This window comes from Myotis myotis, unplaced genomic scaffold, assembly GCF_014108235.1.
Source record: "Myotis myotis isolate mMyoMyo1 unplaced genomic scaffold, mMyoMyo1.p scaffold_m19_p_6, whole genome shotgun sequence".
Taxonomy (NCBI): Eukaryota; Metazoa; Chordata; class Mammalia; order Chiroptera; family Vespertilionidae; genus Myotis; species Myotis myotis.
This window is the reverse complement of record NW_023416368.1, coordinates 93,769,819-93,788,233: the sequence shown is the minus strand read 5'-3', so window position 1 is coordinate 93,788,233 and position 18,415 is coordinate 93,769,819. Positions and strand designations below refer to the sequence as shown.

General features: G+C 47.6%; 1 protein-coding gene across 3 annotated transcripts in view; it reads right to left on the bottom strand.

Moving 5' to 3' along the window:
• Positions 1 to 18,415, bottom strand: part of DPYSL2 (dihydropyrimidinase like 2) — a 103,913-nt gene that overhangs the window by 61,137 nt on the left and 24,361 nt on the right. For 2 of the 3 annotated variants that reach the window (XM_036313824.1, XM_036313825.1), the window contains 2 exons: positions 3,729 to 3,817; positions 1,887 to 2,071 (listed from right to left, as the gene is read on the bottom strand). In XM_036313824.1, the coding sequence (XP_036169717.1) occupies positions 1,887 to 2,071; positions 3,729 to 3,817 (274 nt within the window). Of the gene's footprint in view, positions 1 to 1,886; positions 2,072 to 3,728; positions 3,818 to 7,233; positions 7,974 to 18,415 lie in introns of those variants that run through there. The other variant, XM_036313826.1, reaches the window with a different exon arrangement.

Here is an 18,415-nt window from a genome sequence, read left to right as displayed (position 1 = left end):
TTCCACCACAGAGGGTTCCGGCCCAGCAATTCCTCCAGGGGCCGGCGCCACTGGCCACTCCCTCAGGAAGGACTAGTTGTGGCTTATTAACAATTGGTGACCAATGCTGGGACCTACAGGGACCCCATATGAATCCACACCAGAGGCAGACTATAACCTTGACCTGACCTTGCAGGCTGACAGCAAGCTTTTCCAAGCTCCAAGTGTGGCTCCCCAGCAGGCCTTGGAGGAGGGACAGAAATGCCCAGTAGGGCCAAGTGCATCCTGACAGACACGGCTGACAAAACAGCAGGCTTTCCCATGAGGCCAGAGTCCCAAGGCGTGGGGGGAGGGCCCCCTTGCGAATGCACCCGCTAGGTTAGGTGATGTGTGCAGCAAGAAAGAAATATGAGCCCCAGCTGGTTTGGCTCAGTGGATAGAGCGTCAGCCTGTGGATTGAAGGGCCTGGGTTCGATTCCGGTCAAGGGCATATGCCCGGGTTGTGGGCTCGATCCCCATTAGGGGGCGTGCAGGAGGCAGCCCATCAGTGATTCTCTCTCATCACTGATGTTTCTATCTCTCTCTCCCTCTCCCTTCCTCTCTGAAATAAAAAATATTTTAAAAGAAAGAAAGACGAAGGCCTAAGCTTGGAGGCTCTTTCTGGGCACTGATGAGAAACCTGAAACAGGAGAGTGGTCTCTGACCCTTCAGACACACGGAAGACGAGGACAGAGAGAATGCGAGCGAGAAGGTGAGTATGTGATTTAAAATGTAGGGGAGCTCAGACTAGGAGGGCAAGGTTCTTCTAGGTGGTAGGATAGAAAAGAGGAAGCTTCAAGACAGACCCTGAAGCCACAGGTAAAGAGACTATCATTCTGAAAAATAACCAGTTAAGACAGGTTTTCCTAAAGTATACATAGCTAAGTCTTCTGTTAGCTTTTCGGACAGATTGTATGTTGACTTTCACTCTTGGATAAAATCTTTTCTTTTCTTTTTCATATGTGTCTGCTGGCCACTGTGCAGTTTGCCTCTCTCCTCAAAAACAAAATATCTGTCAAAGGGGCAGTCGGTAGGCATGCTGAAAACTGACCATTCGTAAGTAAACTCATCACGTGTGTGCTGTGACCCCAGAAACAGACTTTAGATTTGGCGAATGAAAAGCATAAAACCTTCAGAGCAAAACATGAAGGGTACCCGGCTACTGATGGGCACAGTTTTCTTCCCAGATCAGACGAGATTGGGTGTGTTCAGGGTGGTATGGCTGTAGACTACAACTTTCTTATCTAAATGACAAGTAATATTATGTGTGGGTCTCAACAATAAAGAATTTTTTAAAATATATTATCTGTGGGTCCTTCTCCAAGAAGGACTGCTCAATTCCATTCATGTCAAATCCGGGCCGGAAGAACTGCCCCCGTCTGATTTTCTCATCAGTGGACAAGAGATTCCTGGTTCAACATGTGCTGCACCCCTCCGCATTTCGAGAAGATGCACCCTCAAGAATTCTTTAAAAATCAGAATCAAATACTTATGAGCAAAAGCTCAAAATTGGTAGCTTTGAGGATTACTCTGAATGCTGTGTTTTCACAGTAACCACAATCAAATCACATTTGCAATTTAACTTTTGTCTGAAAGTTCTCAGGCAGAGAAAGCAAGAAGCCACTCCTTTATCCTACCACAATTCTCTAGATCCGCATTCTCAAGTTCCATTGGAGAAGTTAGCGTTAGAGAGAAAACGCGAGTAAGAAAACAACTGCCTGGCCACCCGCACCCCCACTCCCTTCTGTGGCAGATCAAGCCACTGCTCAGTTCAGCAACTTCTAAAAGAAAAAAGGCAAACAACACAGACTCATTTTCCCATGGTAAAGGTTCCCGGGTGCGAAGATTATTATTGTAAGCTGTCTTACTGATCATGGTGGTCCCACCAGCCAGAGCTGCCTTGGTGCCTTGAAAGAAGTCATCAGCAGAAGTCATTCCCTGGTCAGGCATCTGGAAGCGGGTATGGACGTCGATCCCTCCGGGAATCACCATCCTGGAATGGGCCTCGATGGTCTTGACCCCTCCTGGCACAATCAGGTTTTCTCCTATTTGCCTACATTAATAGGGTGGTGATAATGGTGGTAAATGAAATGTCCTTGAATCAAATGAAATCTGACAGATATTTTCACCAAGCCCTACCCTATCCTTCCCGTGTTCACTAGACTTTTCCAGTTACTGTAATTATTCATAATATATGTGCACTCCCCACTCCCTACCACCAACTAAGAAGCAATGCAGCGCTTACTAGAAAACAAAAGTTAAATAAGGCACCAGAGGCCTAATCAAAGAGTCTTAGTTACCAGAAAACCCCTAAAATCAAATGATAACAAGTCCCCAAGGAATTTACATAAAATGACACTGCACTTTCTCAATGAACACACAGTTGAGCTAATTATCTTATAGCAATTTCCTCCAGATCTGTTGGCACTTTACAAACATGTATTTTCGCCAAATCCTTTGCAATATAGAGAAAATAGGGGAGAAGCAAAAAATAAATAAATAAGTGAACACTATGATTAAAACAATTTGAAAATGTGGAAGCATTCATTAGCAACTCAGATAAGGCAGAAAAATTAATATTCATTATGTTGAAGGATATGAATTCATTTCCAATGTTTAAAAAAATATCTCTGCTTCATCTTTCTAACAGTTTTTTTTTTTTTTAAGGAAAAAAGTAATCAAGGAGAAGTTGATAAAGTTCAAAATCAAATTAGTGATGACTAAAAATAGCCCCCAGGCTTGCTCACTTCTGGGCCAGTGTCTTTCTGCTAGATTCTAACTGGGGGAATGGGACAGGCAAGTCATGGTATGTGAGAGCCTGGAGCAGAGACTGTCATAAGCAAACACACATGGAGAAAACATTACATGTGGAAATGGTAGGACCTATTTTAGGTCATAAATCAGGGTTTGAGTTTCTAGGCAACAGATACATCCACTCCAGTTTTCCACTCCTCAGGAATGGTTTGCCGTAGCACTTGATGAATGCTGCTTATTCAAAAGATGTCATTTGCAGCAATGTTTGTCTTTAAACAGATGTGCTATTTCTCTGGAGCCTTATGAGCTGTCCCAGTCGGAAGGGCACAAGGATACTGGTATGTACTCAGCTCACTTAACCCTCTAGAATCCAAAAATACCCTAATGCAATAACTGCTCTGTTGTTAGAAACACAATACACAAGCAACACAAGGGCAGTCTTACTGGTGTTTGTTGGCACTTAAAGAATGAAACCTAAAATTCCCTTGGGATGAGGCAGTAATTTGTCTATGTTACTTAATTTGTTTTCCTTTGGCCCAACCACTGGATTCTTGATTCAGAAAGCAGATGTGCTATCTTGATAGAAAAGGGTATACTCACATTTGTGTCCTTCCATTGGGCAAGACATGCACACAACTACATTCTAGGAAAAACTTTAATATATGCAATAGATCCTAAACCAAGTATTTGAGCTGGCAACAAGAAGAAATTGTGTCACCTGGGTTAAAAATAGCAAGTTACATAATGCGTTAGGAAATGGGTATGCATTTAATTGTGGCTTTGAATTCCCTAAATCTGAGTTTTCAAATTCACTAATTACTACCAATCAAAATGGGCTTAAATGGATACTAAGTCACTCTTTGAAGTCACTAAAGCTTGATATTATGTGTGTGAATTGTAGGTAACGCTTGGGAATACTGGAAGGTACACGATTCTTCTATATGAGTTACACTTACTTGATCAACCCATCTTCCATGTATATGTCTGCATAGAATGACTGGTCATCATTAACGATTTTACCTCCTTTGATCAGAAGACGATCACTCTGAAACAAAGACATATTAAGGTCACCATGTGTACCTGACCAGGAGGAACGTTGGTTCTGAAATAAGTGAGCTAAGGACACATTTCATTGTTCAAAGTGATGCTCAGACCAGCCGGCACGGCTCATGTGGAGCATCAGCCTGTGAATTAGGAGGTCACAGTGTGATTCCCAGTCAGGGCACATGCCCGGGTTATGGGCTGGGTTTCCAGTGGGGGCATGCAGGAGGCAACCGATCAAATGATTTTCTCATCATTGATGTTTCAATATCTCTCTCCCGCTCTGAAATCAATCAAAGTATATTTAATGCTCAAAATGAGCCAGTTTTGGAAAGGTTCAGTGACAATGGTGAACCTGTATGTAGGAACCTATTTGACACATGATAAGTAGAAATATGCTAGTAAAGCTCAAAGCTTATCATAGATTTAAAAACAAACAAAAAACCTTCTTTCCAGAAGACAATACTTTTTAATGGCTTTAAGCTAAACTTCATTAAAAAAAAAAAAAAAAAAACACCCACATGTAGGGAAGTAATTCTTGGCAAGCTTTGTGTGTGGAAAAATTAACCAAAAGTCTGTTGTCATGGCGAACTCGACACAAACACACTAGGTTCCACCATAACAAGGTTTCAATTCAGCCTGCTCATTATATTTGTATTTCATTTTGAGGTAAATCACGGCAACTGTAGCAAAGAGAGAAAAACACCTCTTCACTTACACACTATTTTAACTATTAAACTGCTAAGGAAAAGGTAAAGTTTTATGATAAAGTAGATAAGAGGGCAAGTTCTAAATCTAACACCACTATAAACTGTCAATTCACTTATAATATAATTAGTGTGAAAAATACATATGACAAGCAGCACATGAGGGCCAAGAATATAATGAAAATGTTACATTATGACTCATCTCTATTCCAAAGGCTTTGATGGAATGGAACGTTAAAATCAGTGGGTATACACCTGTGCTATTCCACACTGGGTTGAAATGTTACAAGCTAAACCACCGATTGCCCTCTTAACATGCAAAATATTTCAAAGGAATGGCACTCATCTTGACAATCGTTAACTCTAAGTTGTTACAAAACAACATTCTCGGCAAGTGCTATTTATGTTTAGCACCTGCCAAAGAAAATATTACAGCAAATGTGTAGTGAAGAACACATAAACTATGAGACCCAGAAAGATCCTTTTACACAAAAATGTACACATGGGTTTACAAAGTATTTATTGTTTCTCTAACATACTGAAAAACAGACCATTAAATTCTGTACACTTCAGTCTGCTGTAGACTTTGGAAAGTCATATGGGACTAAATAATCAACAACAATTCCTACACTGGTATAAGTTAAATGTAAGAACCTTCACAAAATCCAGTGAGGTGGATGGAGTGAGATTCTTAACCCATGACACATAGAGAAACTGAGGCACGGGGAGGTTAAGTCACTTGCCCAAGGTCACCTGATCCAGTACACTTCCCTCTGGCTACACAGAACTCCCCGGCAGGATCCGACTTTGACAGGATAAATATTGCCTGGGAGCAAAGAGAAGCCCTGCCCTTTACCACCTGCTCCCTCATTCGCTGTGGTACCTGTCCCAGCCATCACTGTGAATCCCGGAGCCAACAGAGGGAAGGGAGAGAGAGAGAGAGAGAGAGAGAGAGAGAGAGAGAGAGAGAGAGAGAGAGAGCAGCCCTGTTCACTCTGTGCCTTCCAGAAGGCTTCTTACATAAGAGGCGGCTGTGATGATGGAGGGAGGGAGACCATGCTATGTAGGTCCTCCATAGTGCACCCAGATTTTAAGGGTAGAGGGGGCGCTCTTTGAAAAGTCAGTCTTGTTTGCTTTTTAATTTTTTTCCTCCCCACACTGTCAAAACGAAACTGCCTTTTTCATTCAGGAAGACAGCGATTTATTTGAGACTTGCAGCCAATGTGCTCTGCACCCCCACTCTCCAGACTTCTTCCTCCTAACGGAGAATATCGAACATCGGGTCCCCCTCGCCCGGCCCTTTGGGATCCTGGGTCTCTGGCCTTTTAGAACAAGCTACTACCCACCCTCGCCCTTGAGCAGCCTTGCTCAGCCCATAAAACCCTCTCCAGCACACACCCCGCCCCCGGGCTTCGGTCTCCACATCTCTCTCCTGCGGATGGGTGTGTCCTTGTGCATCCACGGAGGCCGGGGTGCCCGCGGCTAAGGAGGAGGCCAGAGGCAAGCGCGCCCTCCGATCCGGCCCTGAACACATCTACACTTTTCAAGGATTCTCTCGGTCTCGGCCTCGGCCCTGGGTTCTACCCAGCAATCGGTTGGCCAATTGCAATTGCACATCATTATATAACAATGAATACCCCTCGCGTTCCGCCCGCCCTCCCCAGCGTTTCATTGGGGAGGTAGATAGAGAACTAAGACTAGCGAAATTTTTTCCAGGAAAAGCTGGGGAGAGGATGGGCGCGGTGGGGGTAAGAACCTGTGTTCATCGCTGAAGCGTCGCCAGTTCATCGCGTAGATGTTTTTCTCGTGATTTACGAACTAAGCATCCCAAGCCCCACAAGTGCGCCAACACCTCCGGCCAACGGGACCATTGTCTGCCGAGGCCCGGCCGGGCCATCTGCTCCGCGCGTCGCGCAGCGCCATTACCTCGCGAGCCGGGCTCGGCGCTGTCCCCGGCGCCCACCCTCCCAGCCCGCTTTGTATGCGCCAGCACGGACGCCTCCTGGCCGCAGAAGGGACAGAGGCAGAAGAAAGCCAGCCCCGAACCAGAGGGCGAGAAAGCCAAGAGGGCCACCAGCACCGGCCCCTGGTCAACAAAAAGCCCACGCCTGGCCCCCACCCTTCTCTGCTCATCACCGCGTCCCTTTTTTCCTTCCCGTTTCCACATCAGCCTGGTGCACCCTGCCCTTGCAGCATCCCTCTGCTGTCAGTCCGCCGCCGGGCTGAAACCTGCCCCTTTTTCTCGGGAGCCGGAGGAAGGCTCCAGAAAGCCCTTTATGGCGGGGGCGGGAGGCACAGGGAGCTCCATCCACTTCCCATTCCCCTGTCCAGCTCCTGGAGCCCAGCTCGCAGCACGCAGCCGGAGAACAATATCCGCGCTCCAACCACGCATATTCAATCTGGCATCCATTTGCTTACACCCCGGGCCGGCACTGCAGCATCTCGCTCTGACAATAAAAGGATACAGCGGCTCTGGCGCGCTACCCAGGACGACCTCAATGCACTCACGCTATTTTAATGTCTTACAAATCATGTGGCTCATAATTCTATGATTGCGTCTCCTGCCACCACGATCGCCTTCTTTAGTAACGGGGACGGGGGGGGGGGGGGGCAGTTAGGTCCCTCTTCCTCCCCCTCCTTAAAAAAAATTCCTTAGATGTTCTGTGCCACAAAGGTTACTGGCCGACCACAATTTCCCAAGTGCCAAACTCACCGTGATGCGTGGAATATTTTTCTTCCCCTGATAAGACATCTCTCTCCCGGGAAAAAAAAATAATTTCAAGAGGGCAGCTTTAAAGCAAAAAAAAAAAAATGCCAAAAAAGAGAGTTGGTATTTTATTTTGTTTCAGAATTGAAAAAGGTGCAACAGCTTAGTTGGTCTTGCTGATAACAAATTCCAGGAACGTAAGAGATCAACGCAATCCTCTGTCTCTCTTTCTTCCTCTCCTCCAACACAGCCCAGCCAGGGCGGAAAAAAAAAAGAAAGAGAGGGAGAGAACAGGAGGGAAGGGGGTGGAAATAAACTATGGCAATAAAAGCCTCGGTTCGAGTCGGCCACCCGGCGCATGCGCCGCCAGCCACTCCCTTTCCTCTCAGGCAAAAGCCATCCGCTTCGGGAGAGACGAGCCCTGATTGGCCACAATCGTGGGACATGCAAATGCCCGGGCGGGAGGGGAGCGGCGCGAGAGCGCGAAATGCTGCGGAGAGCGGCGGAGGGCGGCGGCCGGGGCGGGCGGCCGGCCGGGGGGCGCGCCTTTCGCGCCCTTTCTTCGGGCCAGCGCCTCGGGGATAGTGGCTGCGGGAGCCCCAAATGCAGCAGCAGCAGCAGCAACGCAGGGGAAATGGCGGGTGCTCCTTAGGAACAGGGGGAGCCCAGCCCGGAGTCGGTGGGCTGCCTTGGAGCCCGAGCGGCACGCACCCGTCCGCGCGCGCCCCGGTGGATGCCCGCCCGCGCGCCAATCCGCGGAGGCCGCCGCTGCGGCCCCGCGTGGGGTGACTGCGCCGAGCCAATGGCTTCGCTGGCGGCGAGCGCGCGACTGCACCACCGGCCGGCGCCGCGCCGCCCGGGAGGGGCGCCCGAGCTCTCCTCCCGCCGCCCTTGCCTTTCGCGAAGGCTCGTCCTGCCTCCGCCCAGGAGTCGACGGGGGAATTGACATGGCAGCGAGCGGAGGGAAGGGAGAGGGCTCGCCGCGGCGCCGCCCGGCCCCGCAGAGGGGCGGCTGGACCGGGGCCTGCGGGCGGGGCGGGGCGGCGCGGCGTCCGCAGGGCTCCCCGGGGCGAGGAGGGGTGCGGGCCGGAGGCGAGGCTGGAAACCTAGCCGAGGGCGAGCGCCGGGCTGCGGCCCCCGTGGCCTGGCAGCTGGGAAGTCGGAGTAGGGAAGGGGCGGCTGGAGAGGCCGCAGTCCGCCGCCGGGGATGCAAACCCCGCCCTGATGGCCCTTGTGCCTTCGGCCCGCGAGGAACTTGGGGGCAGGAGGCTCAGCAGCTGCCTGTTTAGGCAAAATTGGCTCAGTCCGGGGCCCTGTTCTCTAACAGCCACGCCCACCGAGGCCCATCTGTTGGTCTCATTTCTCTGGTGCCTGCAAATCTGTTGAGAAAAAGCTATCGGAATTACAGCGCCCAAGGAGCCCCCAGAATTTTCAGTGCTATAGACAGGCCTCCACACGACCTAATGAGGCAGAAAGCGAGGTGGAGGGAGAAGCAGCAGAAGGAATGAGAGAAATGAAAGCTTATGTCCCAAAAGAAGGGGAAACTGAGTCATGGAGAAAGCCTCCAGAAATCCGAGTTAAAAACACTCCCCAGCCAGAGATGCTAGCCACTCACAAGGCGCCGGAGGCACCTGGACAGGTGCGGCCTGAGTCGCTGCGGAAGAAAACGCTGGTCCCGTGGATCCCGGGCAACATACCTGGGCGCCTCTTTGGAAGGTTGCCCGGGCAGGTGCAAGGGCTCATACCAGAGGCGGCCATGGCTTTGGATTTCTCTGCTTGAGATCAAACAATAGCTGGGCCTGCAATTTCTAGGCCGTCCAGCAGCCATTAGAAAAAGGCATCTATTTAACTGGCTCACACCTGCTCAGCAAAGATTAGCCAGATAAATACAGAATAATCCTGGGGCTACTGTGGGCCCCTGTTCTGATGTCTTTCTGCATCTGGCCACTTTGGATTGTTATCTGTTCACAAAGTGTGAAAGGCACCCACTCACTCATTCCTGTAAATTCTAAAGTCCCAGAAAAGGGGGGTGAGGCATGCAGGAAGCTCCCCAACTGGTTAATTCATTCAGGTTCCAATTAGCTGTGCATCTTGAAAATAAAATAGAAGCACTTCCTTCTCCAACCATGCGCTGTGCTAAGAGAAAAGTGAGCTGATATCAGCAAGTATGGATGTCAGCCTGCAGGGGTTCAAACCACAGTCTGAGAATGCATGAAGCGGGTTCAGCTGGGGGTGTAGAGTGGCAGGGCGCCAGGTGTCATTAAATCACAAGAAAATGCCACTTGGCAAGCAAGTAAATAATGAGATTCAAATTAATTTAAAACCAAATAATCTCTAATTATATTGTTTGTTTATATTCTTTTATGTTTTCCTGCTCCTGAATTGTTTGATCTTAACAGATTTAACTATATCTAGTTGATTGCCAATTTTCCATTGAATATTTTGCTTTGCAATAAAAGCTCCTAAGAGCTTTTGTGTCACTTATTTTTATAGCCATTGGCATGAAGTTCTTAGTCCATAATTGACATTTCCACTCATAAATATCCAAAGATGTAAGGTTTAAACTGATTGGTCTGTTCTAAGATAGAGCCTAAGAGTATTTGGCACATAGGAGACAGCAAATAATTTTAATTGACCAAGGAAAAGAACTGCCAGCAACCTGCATTTCTTACCATACTTACCGCTCCATGCAACGCAGAAAAGTAGAGGCGGGGGAAGAATTTTCCACCTACTCTACACTGAAAACTTGTTCCTATACACTTTTTATACTGTCTTTAAACAAGCATTCCATGAAAAGTTTCTGTAAAGTTTCAGATCATTGTCCCTCTACCAAATATTTGAGCCTGTTCTTGGGTATGATTTTTCCACATTTTTAAAAAATTAAATGCATGTCAAACCTGAAAAGGCGTTGTAAGATGGCCTATTCCACATTATGACCCCTTCCCAAAGCCCCTGCCTTCCCATACTCCTCCCCCAGCACCTACAACGAGCAAGATGTGATGACGAAATGACAGAGCCATTTAATGGAATGGTTCTTCTCCTGGCATTTTGGTGGTCTGGGCCCCAGACTCTGGGGGAAGGAGAACCTGCCTAAACAGATCGATGAGCAGGAGTGAGGTCTACCCAGGTGCTGTATCAGACTCTGACCTCTGCAGCTGCATCTCCCATCCCTGACACCCATGCCCTCATCCTATGCTCAGGGTGCATGCAGAGGTGCACCAACACACACACACTGCCCTTTCCCAAATCTGTGCCATGTTCTGTACTGTTCCCTTCACCTCCCTCCCTTGCCCTCAACACTTCCGCTAAAAATGAGCTTAAATATCATCTCCTCAATAAAGTCTGCCCTCATCCTGTCTCCTAAAGTCTTAAGTACAACCTCTTATATTCACCTCAACTGTAACATACATCCTGCTATATTGTAATTATCTGTCCATTTCTTCTATTAGAGCATGACTCCTAGGAGCTAAAAGCTTTGCATTCCTCTTTTCCCAGGAACCTGGTCCATGGTGGGGCCCTCAACATTGGGTACATAAATAAATGCTGCCATTGCTATGACAAGAAAAGAAGATTCTTCCATGTCACCATCACAGGGAGCTGTGACATCAACAATATCTCCAACTCAGGCATTGCTCTGAGCACTGTGGCCTTGCTGGGTCTTCCTTCTTGGCAGCCCAGCTCCTCTCCTGCAAGTCCCTAAAAGTGCAAGAGAACCTTGTTATCATGCAGCTTATTATTCTTTTCATGGGTGTAGCTGCCTGGATTTTAAACTACACCTTCCCTAAACAAACTGCCACGCACCATCAAACCTAGGGAGAGAGCATCCAGTCCTAAAATGAACTCCAGAACCGTACAAGGCATCTCCAGTCACTTCTTCTCAGCACCAACTTCTTAAAGCCTTCCCTCTCCACCCTCCCAATATTCTTTGTGCATACCTATATTATGCCATTTATCGTATTATACCACCTACCCTATAATATGATGGTATTCTTCACCTATAGTATAGGTCAGTGATGGCGAACCTTTTGAGCTCGGCGTGTCAGCATTTTGAAAAACCCTAACTTAACTCTGGTGCCATGTCACATATAGAAATTTTTTGATATTTGCAACCATAGTAAAAAAAAAAGACTTATATTTTTGATATTTATTTTATATATTTAAATGCCATTTAACAAAGAAAAATCAACCAAAAAAATGAGTTCACGTGTCACCTTTGACATGCGTGTCATAGATTCGCCATCACTGGTATAGGTGGTTGGCAAACTGCAGCTCGCGAGCCACATGCAGCTCTTTGGCCCCTTGAGTGTGGCTCTTCCACAAAATACCACGTGCGGGCGCTCATACAGTGCGATTGAAACTTCGTGGCCCATGCACAGAAGTCGGTTTTTGGCCTGGACGAGTCTATTTTGAAGAAGTACTGTTGATATTTGGCTCTGTTGACTAATGAGTTTGCCGACCACTGGCTTGTAAGTTAGCAGAAATTGCCAAGTGGTTGCTTTGTGCAGGGCATGGAACTGTGTGCCCTGCTATTGATGTGGTATTTTCGATGAAGCTCAATGTGTTGTATTTCTAAAATAATAAATGTGAAGTAACTTAAAAAATAAAAAGATATTTAGCCTAAAAAAAAAAATCCCAGTCCTATATCATCACTAAGTGAGCATAACTTGCCTTCCATTTAAAGTTGGAGCTCACAGAGACTGGGCACTCTTTGAAAAGCCTTACTCGTGTCTTACCCTCATGTAGGGCCAAAGGGGGTGAGCGTTCAGGAAGGATGGGATGCATGGATGGGTGTCCAAGGGGTGACCTCCAGAAGGTATTAAGATGTTCGCGTCATCCATCCTGGGGGAGCTGGGGTGGGAGATGGAGTGCTGTCACTCAGGCGCCACTGGGTGACTGGCTGCTTTCAGTTCCTCAGCACCCTGCGCAGTACGTGTCCGTCTGGGACCAGGCCCCCACTGTCCTTGGTTTCATCTTCCCCCTTTGGGAAGCAGGAGTAACCATTTCTGCTTCTGTGGCCCCACCTGGGCCTCTGCAGAAGTGTAACGTTCAGGATGTCATAGAGCAGAGAAACTCCAAAACAGACATTGCTGACAAAGAATGGAGCCTAGAGTGGCCAAGAGAAGCCCTGAGCCCCCGCATTGCTCAGCACTGACGCCAAGGGCTGTGGCCTCACATGCAGCCTGCAGAGAAGTTAACATTCACGCGGTGGCAAAGAGAAGGTACTGGAATGCTTTGCCAGAAACTGAAGGCATCGAGTAGGACCCTTACGCTGGAAGAGACGCCTTCTTCTCTGCTGATGGAACCGGCCATCTGGTGCTTTCTTTGTGCATGTAACCCTGAAGGGGCAGAGTCTGCAGAGGGGCAGGCAGGGGCGGGCTGACGGGTCCAAGCCTGCCGGAGCAAGCCTGCCCAAGACATTCCCCCCGTGGTGCATTCTTTACTGGGGGGGAGAGGGGGGCAGGGACAGAGTGGTGACCCATAATGGTCAGGGGTGACTGGCCCTCTGAGCTAGATGCAGGTTTTGCTAGAATTGTACGACTAGCGGTCAACCTAGTGGAAGCTGTGAACGCATGTGGGAGGAGGCTCAGCTGTCCAAGCCCATGGGCCCCAGAGGAAAGTGTGCACTTCACAGCATCTAGTAAGCTTGGCATTCTCCTCTTACCTCCAGCCAGCAGACATCCTCCCAGGTGATGCTTGCATTCCCTACCTTGCACATGCCTCAGGCCTGCCCTCTGGCGGTGAATGAGGAAAGTGCACTGAGATCCCCTCTGTCTTGGTCTGGCTGGTTGGTGACTCAGAACTAGGGAAGGGCCGTGTTCCAGTGTTCCTGAGTCTCCTGGAGTGACTTTGCCTCTGCGCTGGGATCCTTTGGGGCCCTGCTCAGACATCCTGATTAGCATCTCCAGAGATAAAGCCCCGGAATGTTATCTAGTCTACCTCTGGCCACTAAACCACCCCAGCCTCCTTTTATAGAAGAAGCGAGAACACTCTCACTCCCTACCTAGGATTTTTCCAACTCCCCAGAATACATCGGTGCTCTGCTCTTTACCCAGTGGGACGGACTTATGAAAGAGTGGCAAATATTATCATCATGACCCTCTACTTGTCTGCCTTTTAGTGGAACACTGTTATATAGTCAGTAAGGAGGGAATTAACATTTACTGGGCATCTACCATAGTCTAGGTATAGCACTGGGTACTTTAAATACATATTATTTAATCCTCCCAAGAATCTTACTAGGTAAATCTTCATTTTATAGACAGGAGAGTCGAACTCAAAGCAAGCTCTTGTTCCAGGCTCAAGTTCATGCAAGAGCAAGAGCTGGGTTCTAATTCAGGCCTGAGTGATGGCCTCAAGCCCAAGGAGCTAGCTCTTTAAAGAATAAAGTACTTGCTTAGCCAAAACCAGGACCTACCTTGTAAACTAGGTGGGCTGCTGTCTCTTTCTTCCCCCTCTCACAATCCCGGCCTGAGCTTCCATCAGTCCCCCGGGGCCTGCACGAGTTCCTTAAACACTTCCCCTGTCCCCAAGTTAATCTCCATGTCTGTCTTTTCTTATCACCCAACATGACTCAGTTTCTCTCAGTGGCCCAGTGCTCTTCTCATTGGAAACATGATAGATTAACACCAAAGTTTAAATAAGCAATGAATGTGCAAAAGGGGAAGACCTTGATTCGCAGAATTTCAGACTACAAAGCAGGCTGCTTGCAGAAACCAAATGCAAACTGTTTATCACAATGGCTCCTTTCCCAGCCTCGCCCTGGGCTTTCCTCCACTCACGGCACCCTGGCTTCCTTCCGTTTTCTCGCAGCAGCCCCTGCTGCTGGCCCCTCTCCTCCCATTCACTGCAGGGCCGGCTCCTTCTCACCCTTCAAGGCCCTCTTCAGGGAGAGCCTCCCTGACCCCCTGTCAGAAGGCCGCCCACGGACTCGCCAGTCTTCCCTAGCTCAGCACTGTCACCAGCTGGAAGTATTCTTGTGTATTTGTTTACTTGGTTATTTTTGTCTCTGCCTCTCAACTGCAAACTCCCTAATTGACCCTGTTCTCCACCCCAGCTGGCAAGGCCCGCACAGCACGCAAGGGCAGAGACCGAAGGGCAACCTGTAGGTGAGCCTGCAAGCTGCTCACCAGCCCTCCATGCTGTGACAGGTGTACGCCAGGTGCTTCACCGGATCCACAAAGCTGTGCTCCTCCGCCCTGGGCCCGCGCTGGCGGCTCTGTGCCCAGACCGTCACCATCCAAAGAAAGTGGGCCCTCAGGAGGACCCCGGAGGAGGAAGTCACTGGCAGGAGAGCAGCCACTGGAGCTGTGCTGGGGCAGCCTGGCCACGCACCCGTGGGCCTTTTCCTGGATTCCAGCTCCATGGGCAGCACTGACTTCCTGCGCGTGCAGTGAGGCCAGGGCAGGCAGGGTCCAGAGCCTGCACTTGTCCACACGGCTCAGGAGTTCCCTCTGCCTCTCAGGGATTAAGGAGTAAAGTTAAATGAGTGAAAAGGCCACTTTAAGGTGATTGGGCTGAGAGAGGAAGAAAGCAATCCCAGGGGCCTGAGACACTAAGGGGGAGGTAGTGTCCTCCCTCCCTCCCTCCTCTTCCTCTCCCTGCAAGGCCACTGCCTTCATCTGAGGTGTCACCATCTTTCCCAGTTAATTACGGGGACCCTGCTTCTGGGACCAGTTCTGTCCTGAAGTCAGGGCACTTTTGAAAGAGTGCAAATCTGACCATTTCACTCAATCCCTGCGTCCTAAAGTCCCAAGCCCTCAGCATGGTGTCAAGGCTTTTTGAACAGCCCGCCTCTGCCTCTCTCTCTTGCCTTCTTTAGTGCTCTCTGCATCCCTGTTTCACACCCTGTGCTCCAGCCATATCAAGCTCTCTGCATTCCCTGAATGTGTCGAGTTGTTTGTAAACTGTGTCTATAATCACATCTCCACCTTCCCCAGCACACCCTCCCCTCACTGAGCCCTCACAGGTCACCTCCTCTGTGCAGCCATTCCCAAGCCTGCAGGCAGAGGTGACCACCCCTCCTGCTATGTACCATGGGGCCCTGCACAGACACCTAGTAAAGTACCTAAAACAATTTCCTGCACTTTCTTTATATATTGTCTCCTTCTCCTAGACAACAAGCTTCCTGAGGTCAGAGGCTTCACTTGTTTCAGCACCCTTCATAGGGCCTTACATACAATAGACATAGGACAAATTCTAAAAGGCTGGCTGGATGGATGATGGATGAATGGATGGATGGATGAGTGGATGAGTGAGTGGGTGGGTGGGTGGATAGGTAGGTGAATAAATAAGATCCTTGAGCAAAAGCTTTAGTTATAAAATACATTTACTCTAAGGCTTGAGTCTGAAATGATCTTTCAGGGCATAAAATTCACAACCAGGCTGTCTTAGGATCCACCCTCTTAGTTAAAGTTCCCAGGAGGATCAGTGGCAATCATGACAACCATTCGTCCTCTCCTACCAGAGGAGGATGTGGAAATGTCACTAAGGTCTGGGCACCTCTAACTTGCTACCACTTCCACCTTATAGTCATAGATGGATTAGGCCCCCACTTTCCATGTTGCAAAAGTGTTGCAGAAACTTATTTTTTTTTTTTTTAGAGGAAAGGGAGAGAGAGGGGGAAACATCAATGTGAGAAACATCTATTTGTAGCCTCCCTCATGTGCCCCAACCGGGGCTCGAACCTGCATCCTGGGCATGTGCCCTGACCGGAAATCGAACCTGCCACTTTCTGGTGTACAGGCTGATGCCCCAACCAACTGAGCCACACCAGCCAGGGCTGCAGAAACGGTTAAAATCTGCAGACATGTCTCCAGTCAGTTCTCCTTAATGGGATAGGAGAGCTGGAACAAAGGACATCTTTACAGCATAGCATTCCCTGTGTGATGAGTATCCCTCTTGGTTGCTAAGGGGGAAGTTCGGACAGGCAGAAGCAGGACGATCAAGTTCACCTCGTGCAACGTTCTTTCAATCCAGTACTGAGACAAATGCTCCCGCTGACACCCATCCCACTATTTTTCCTTTCTTTGGCCATTTCAAGTCATTTGGCCATTTAGCATGCAGAGTGCCTGAAGTAGTCATGGTGCAGTGGGTGACCAGGGTTGTCACCAGAATTGCAGGGGATCCCTGGGGAGCCAGCAGTGTGAGCCCTTTCCTCTCTGTCCCCGTGGGCTCCAGGCCAAAGCTGAGAGGCGCAGTGGGAGTCTCCCTCAGACGCTTTCCCGAGTCCCCATTTGCTGGGGAAGCCAGGCCTGTCTGCGCATTCCTGTGACCACTTCCCAATCAGAATGAAGAGCAGTAAGGAACTACATTTCATTCTCTTTGCGTTTTCATTTGGTTTTTATCTCTGCATTTCAGCACTGAAAGTGTCTGTTGACATTTCTTCAAGCTCACTCATTCTTTCTTTGGCTGTATCTAGTCTATTTGTAAGTCCATCAAAGACATTCCTTATTTCTGTTACTGTGTTTTTGTTTTAATTTCCTTTTGTTTTTTTCTTACAATTTCCATCTCTCTGGTAACATTATCCATCTGTTCTTGCATGTTTTCCAGTTTTTCCATTACAGCCATTAGCATATTAATCATAGGTATTTTAAATTTCTCCTTTGATAATTTCAGAATCACTGTCATATCTGAGCCTGGCAGTGGCCCTGGTTCTGCTCTGCGTCTCTGAGCTGTGCTTTGTCTGTTAGTGTGCTTTGCAGGGCTGCTGAAAGCTGGCCGTGAGTGACTGGGTGTAAAGTGGTCGCTTCTGTGGGAGGCTTCTGCTGCAATAAGCTCCGATTCTCTATCGGTCGGTCTCTCCGATGTAGGTGCGGCAGTTGCCCTGAGACCTCACTTATCTAATGGATCTAAGGAGAGTTGTTGTTTTTCTCCAAGCTCCTGGCATGTCAGATCAGAAGCAGGAAGTCCTCTCATCTTACCCCATTTATTAAAATGTAACACACACAGGGCTTGTACACAATAAATGTAAATAAATGCATCTGTATAATTTTCTAAAAGACTCTAGAAGGATATATACACTAAAATAGTAACAGTATTAATATTTATGAGCAGTTACTGTGTGTCAGATACTGTTTCAAGATTTTTATAGTAATTCATTATTATTATTGCATAATTGTTATAATATAGTATTACATAATTACTACTGATAACTGTTTTATGTAATTTGCTTAAATAATTTAAGTAACTGTTTAAGTAAATAATTATTTAAATAACAGTTCATTTATTCCTCACAACAATCCTAGAGATAATTTGTTTTTATCATCTTTTAAATTTTATAGATAAAGAAACTGAGGCAGAGAGTCAAGTCACTCACCTCAGTGAGTGTTTGAACTTAGGCAATGTGTTTGCAGTATCTATCAGCACACTTAACTGAAGAATAATAACAGTGTTATTTTAGGGGTGGGATTAGAAGAGACAATCAGCATATATTACTTCTGAAATAAAATAAATAGATAAAGATATTGCCTTTAAGAAAAACCAGTAGGTAAAGCGGCCAGGGGAGGAAATCACAGAAAACATTTCAAAGTCAAATTGAAACTGCTCTTACGTTGTCACATCTCTGCTTGCCTCCATAAAGGGCTGTGGTTCATATACTATATCTAGCAAAGACTTCAGACCAGTGTTTTGCAAACATTTTGACTAAAGTCCTTAGTAAAAAAATATATGTTATACATCAGGACCTAGCATACATATGTGTCCATGCAACCGGAATAAAACTTTTTAAAGAAGTGGTGACAACCTGCTACAGCATGCTCACCACCCACTAGCCCCAGCTGAAAGGCTCTTAGACAGCTATAACAGAGCAATAGCTGGTGTGACTGATTGACAGTATGACTGCAGGTCCCTCTCCCTGCCTCCACCACATATCTGCCATAGACCTTTCCACCCAATTCTCAGGGGGCCAATGTTCAAAACTGGAGAAAGCTCATGGCCTTTGAAGGTCCTGGTCTACCAGGCATCAGGCAACTGCTGGGAGCGAAGCCCACCAGCTCCTGGAACTGGTCAGTTTTATGTGTCAACGTGGCTGGGTCCCAGCACCCAGATATTTAATCAAAGATTATTCTAGATGTTTCTGTGAAGGTCTTTTTTAGATGAGAGTAACAGGTAATTCAGCACATTTTTTTAAAAAATATTTTTATTGATTTTTTATTATAAAAATATAATATTTTTATTAGGACGGGAGAGG